At 46.2% G+C, this 4,467-nt stretch overlaps 2 protein-coding genes across 4 annotated transcripts; one reads left to right on the forward strand and one right to left on the reverse strand.

Annotated features, from left to right (window-relative positions):
* Positions 1–73: 73 nt before the first annotated feature.
* On the forward strand, positions 74–1,437 carry PV09_09834 (uncharacterized protein). The gene is made up of 3 exons (XM_016363980.1): positions 74–851; positions 897–1,071; positions 1,119–1,437. The coding sequence occupies exons 1-3, from the start codon at positions 110–112 to the stop codon at positions 1,363–1,365; spliced, it is 1,164 nt and encodes a 387-aa protein (XP_016208189.1). The 5' UTR covers positions 74–109; the 3' UTR covers positions 1,366–1,437.
* On the reverse strand, positions 473–3,859 carry PV09_09835. 3 transcript variants are annotated; one of them, XM_016363983.1, is made up of 10 exons: positions 3,761–3,859; positions 2,931–3,716; positions 2,763–2,884; positions 2,560–2,709; positions 1,810–2,512; positions 1,561–1,762; positions 1,371–1,515; positions 1,204–1,318; positions 887–1,099; positions 473–830 (listed from the first exon to the last, which is right to left on the reverse strand). In XM_016363983.1, exons 2-7 carry the CDS (start codon positions 3,626–3,628, stop codon positions 1,375–1,377), a joined length of 2,016 nt encoding a protein of 671 aa, XP_016208192.1. In that variant the 5' UTR covers positions 3,629–3,716; positions 3,761–3,859; the 3' UTR covers positions 473–830; positions 887–1,099; positions 1,204–1,318; positions 1,371–1,374. The 3 variants fall into 3 exon arrangements, with proteins under 3 accessions (XP_016208192.1, XP_016208191.1, XP_016208190.1); XM_016363982.1 differs by having other exon boundaries at positions 887–1,318; XM_016363981.1 differs by having other exon boundaries at positions 887–1,515.
* Positions 3,860–4,467: the final 608 nt, after the last annotated feature.

Below are 4,467 nucleotides of genomic sequence, written 5' to 3' on the forward strand. Positions count from 1 at the left end.
GGGTGTCGCACTAGCTTGGGTGTCGCACTAGCTTGTGAATCACGTTATTTAGCCAAAATGACTAAATCTAATGACATCTCGATAGTTTAAGTTTACATACTTCATCATTATGGGCGGTCACCACGCTAATCAGTTTGATTTCATTATCGTCGGAGGGGGCTGCATAGCGGCGTCTACTGTGTACGCCATCAAAAAGAGATGGCCAGATGCACGAGTCTCGTGGCATACCGGTGTTCACGTACACACTGCCTCGAACGATTTCCTTAAGATCATCCGCGACGCGTATCCGGACAATACAATGGCGGAGTGGGCCAATCGAGCTATGCAACTATGGGCCTCAGATGACTTACTTTCGAAGTACTTTCATAGGACAGCGTGGATTCAAGCAATCGACAAGAAGACAACAAAGACAATGAGCAAGGGAGAAAAAGACACGGCAGTAACGGCGAAAGAAATGATGGAGCAAGTAGGATCAACTATAGAGCCTTCTTTAGCTGTTACAGAGGAGCTATATCTAAATCCCAATGTTGGCTATGCTGATTCGGATGTCGCTGTGCAAGCCATCTCCGACAGAGCTGTAGAGCTCGGCGTGCAGCGGCACAGGAATAATGTGACAAAACTTATCATCGAAGCAGGGAAGTGCGTTGGAGTTCAAGTTGGAGACGCCGTGGTGCGAGGAAAAACCACAATAGTTTCCACAGGCGCGTGGACACCGGAGATACTGGAGAAATCGAAAATTCCCGTCCCCCCAGGATTCTTCCAAGTTACCGCTGTTGGTGTGGCGGTCCTTGAGCTGTCCGAGTCAGAGTACAACTCACTGAAATCAATGCCTATTCTGGTTACTAAAGATGGTAAATTTATCTGTGTTATCTTGAATTCTGCTTACCTTTATGAAGGAGAAGTCATGTTATCGAAGTTGCACCAAGTTCTGAAAATGACAACAACGGATACTTTTAGAATTGCTTCTCCAGACGACTTGAGTGACGAAGTTGACATAACCCCCAACCGGAAAGTGCTGGAGAAGATGCTCCCTCAGTTCCGAGGCAGAGAGTTGAAACGCTTCTGCTGCCCGTAGGTGCTATCATGCCAGTGTCCAAATCTAGACTTACGCTTATTAGTGACCTTATTACTCCCAAGCAATACCCTATCATAGATCGCGTTGATGGCATATCAAACCTTATCCTTGCAACAGGAGGTTCATACCATTCATACAAGTTCCTTACGAATATTGGAGATATTGTTGTCCTGCGCATTTGTGGAGAGGAGAGTAATGATCCTCTGGAGCGTACGATTCAAGCGCGTTGTAGATGGGAAAGATCTGATGATACCACATCAGTACATCCCAACATAGTTCCAAACTTATGAACTACCTTATTAGGTAACGCATATCGGTTTTCCGTTCATCTTAGAATCTATCATATTCGCCTGTTCCTCCCACCAGTCCTCACGCCATGTCCGCGAGGTAATCTTCCAATGCCATATCCACGTGAGAAGCTTACATAAGCCGAGGACATTCTGTGCTAGTGAGATAAGTCTCTGCAGCGTGATTATGGGTCTTACCGACTTGTTGGCTAAGCCAATTCTCTCGAAAATGCCGTGAAGCTTTGCAAAGTCTTCCACTTCCTCAATGCAAATGCAAGCAATGATAAAGCAAAAGGCCGGATGGATACCTGAGTAGCCTTCCCCTTCTATTGGTAACGATTCGAGATGACCTACCAGCAACTTCGTGTCCTGTTTGATGATGGGATTAGTTGGAAAGAGCCTAATCCCGTATTAGTAGGGTTGGCGTATTATGAAAAAGGATCTCACCTGTAAAGTCTGCCACAAGCATAAAGCCTAGTGGCCAATCTGTATGCTTCCATGGTCGTTGTTGCTACCGTTCTTACAAGAGGATTTTGCAGATCTTCTTCGTGCAAGAGCTGCGGGGACTCATCTATCTCCTTGAGGAAATCCGACTGACAAGATGGAGTTTGCTGCGTTTTTGCTGCCTTCGTTATAATATACTGGAAATGCAGCATTTTTCGAGATAGACCCAGTATACTATTAACCATATAGAGGTTAGGACAGTCCCAGCCTAACCAATCATAGTCAAATTTCTGAAAGTCGTATCTGTCGTGCAGGGGGAGGACAGCCATAAGCCAAACTGAATGAGCAGCAATAACCACGTTCATTTGCTGCTCCGGATGATGTTGGAGTTGATACAAGTACTGTGTCCAGTGATTTTTATGGCAATTTGGGTTAAGTATTGCGTGATGTATGAGCAGCATAAGGGAAGCATCTCTCGTCGGTCCGGGTGGGGGGAGAGAATTGAAGGCTTGGATCAAACAAATGCGCTCAATGTTCTCTACTTCACTTCTCTCGGGACTGTTATCTGTCAAATACTCCTTGTAATAAGATGCTGAAAGGGCAAGCAGGGCGTAAAGGGTGCTATTGTTAATCTTGGCAATTTTTAGCACCTGACGATAGATATTATCGCTAAGAATGGTTCGACCATTGCAGATGGAATCCACATCTCCATAATGTTAGTTAGGACAGGTCATTACTAATAAGCTCACTCACAGAATCTAAACACTGCTCTTCTTGTCTCGCCGATAGGCATGACGTTGACTTTGATCAGACCCTCTTGTGATAATCTGATCGGCGGACCGTTGAGATTCCACGTTATGGTGCTGAGAACATGAATTGATCGTTGTAGTAAGGCGCCGGAACCTAGGCAGTCAAAATCTTCAACACAGGACGATGTCTGCTATAGAGTGACTTACATTTTCCGATTTGATCCAAATAAAACAGCAGGACTACCGCCAACTGTTCATATTTCTTTGACGCGTCGATCACTTCCTGGGGTAACCAGGAATCTTCCCAGCTATGTGAAAGACATTCAAGACTGCAAGCGATTAGGCAATATTGAGGAAATTCTAAGGTTACCTTACTCGTCATAATTTAGAATGGGTGCAACAGTCAAAAGAAGCGCAGCGCTGATTCCCAAGAGCTTAGATTCTACACGTCCATGATTGATGCGTCTCTGAAACCTCTTCTGATAAGCTCTCTTCTTTTCATCTGATTCATCGAAGTCCGGATATATCTCCGCCAGCATGGCTCTCCGGCAATTCAATTCCGAGTAGTACGGATTTTCGCGCCTCGCGGCCTGCAAACGCTCGTCCAGCCGACGCGCCAAGTTGACACGATGCCATGGACCTCTCTCCCGTTTAATCTCTGGTTCGGCAGAGTCTAGGTTGTGAGAGGACCACTGCTCAGCAGAGGCGAACTCAAAGCTGCCAAAGAAGAGGCATGCATTCACAAGCCAAGATGCTCCGTTCTGCTCGATTCTCTCGACTCTCTTCGGCCAACCCTTCTTGATTCTTTCCGTGAGATCTTGACGATCCATAGATCGCTTCGACCTACTGTTTCCGCCTTGGGGGAATCGGAAAACGATCTTGTTTGAAGAGACAGCGCGTTTCTCTGAGAACCTCCATGAAGCGTCCTGACCGAAACCACTGTGCTTCTGAATTTCCCCTGGTGAGTTGCTATCATGTGTAATCAAGAGTGCGATTGCGCCGTCTTCTCTTTGCTCGCACGTTATTGAGACTCCAGGGCCGGCAGTAACAATGCATTCGCTGAGCTCGGTCATTTCGGCCTTTGACCCATTCAGATACCAGAAACGCTGGCCTTGTTCGGATGTTTGAGTGTGATAAAAGTGCTGTAGCTAAAGGACTTGGCTGATAAGAGGTTAGCGCAGAGCCGGTGCAGTCTTAGTGCTAACCTCTTATCGTTGTCGCTGCATAGCCACGAAGGCTTGGTCTTGGCAGTTCGAGCAAGCCCACCCCACGTGCTTCTGCCAGCAAATGTGCTGATCGAGTTCACATTATCATTTCACGAAAGGGGCTAGAAGCCTTGGTCGCTGCCACATTTTCCTGCCCTCCAATCATAAAGAAAGGTATGTGACCAAGCGGGGGACAGACCCAAGAGGGGCCCAGAAGTGGGCCATGCCACCTGACTACCGAGATGTCCACGAAAATTGCGCCATGCCATCTAAAGCTAGGAAATACAAGTCGCGGTATAACAGTAACGCGCGACGTGGTATCACATGAGAGAACCGGTAACCCAAAGCTTTCGACTTCTGCAGTTGACGATAAAAATAAATTTATGGAAGTTTACGAGAGCACAATGAGCAGCCCGGTTTTTGTGGCGTCATATTGGCATCTCATCACCTTCTCCATCTCGATTACTACAGGAAGTTTTCATAGGTCCAAATCATCCCTGGGCTCATGTTGGGGGTCTGAAGTTTTTGATAATGAAAATTGATTTATATTATAGAGAAATCAAAAGTTCTCTGTTAGAGATAAGAGATAGAAAGGGTGACTGGCGGTTCTTGCAAACGCTATATTCTGTTATTCTTAGCATATGGCCCAGTTTTGGGCCATTTTTACAAGCATGAATGGCCCTGGTCAATGTATTTAATCTCTCTTA

This window comes from Verruconis gallopava (assembly GCF_000836295.1).
Source record: "Verruconis gallopava strain CBS 43764 unplaced genomic scaffold supercont1.266, whole genome shotgun sequence".
In the NCBI taxonomy this organism is placed as follows: domain Eukaryota; kingdom Fungi; phylum Ascomycota; class Dothideomycetes; order Venturiales; family Sympoventuriaceae; genus Verruconis; species Verruconis gallopava.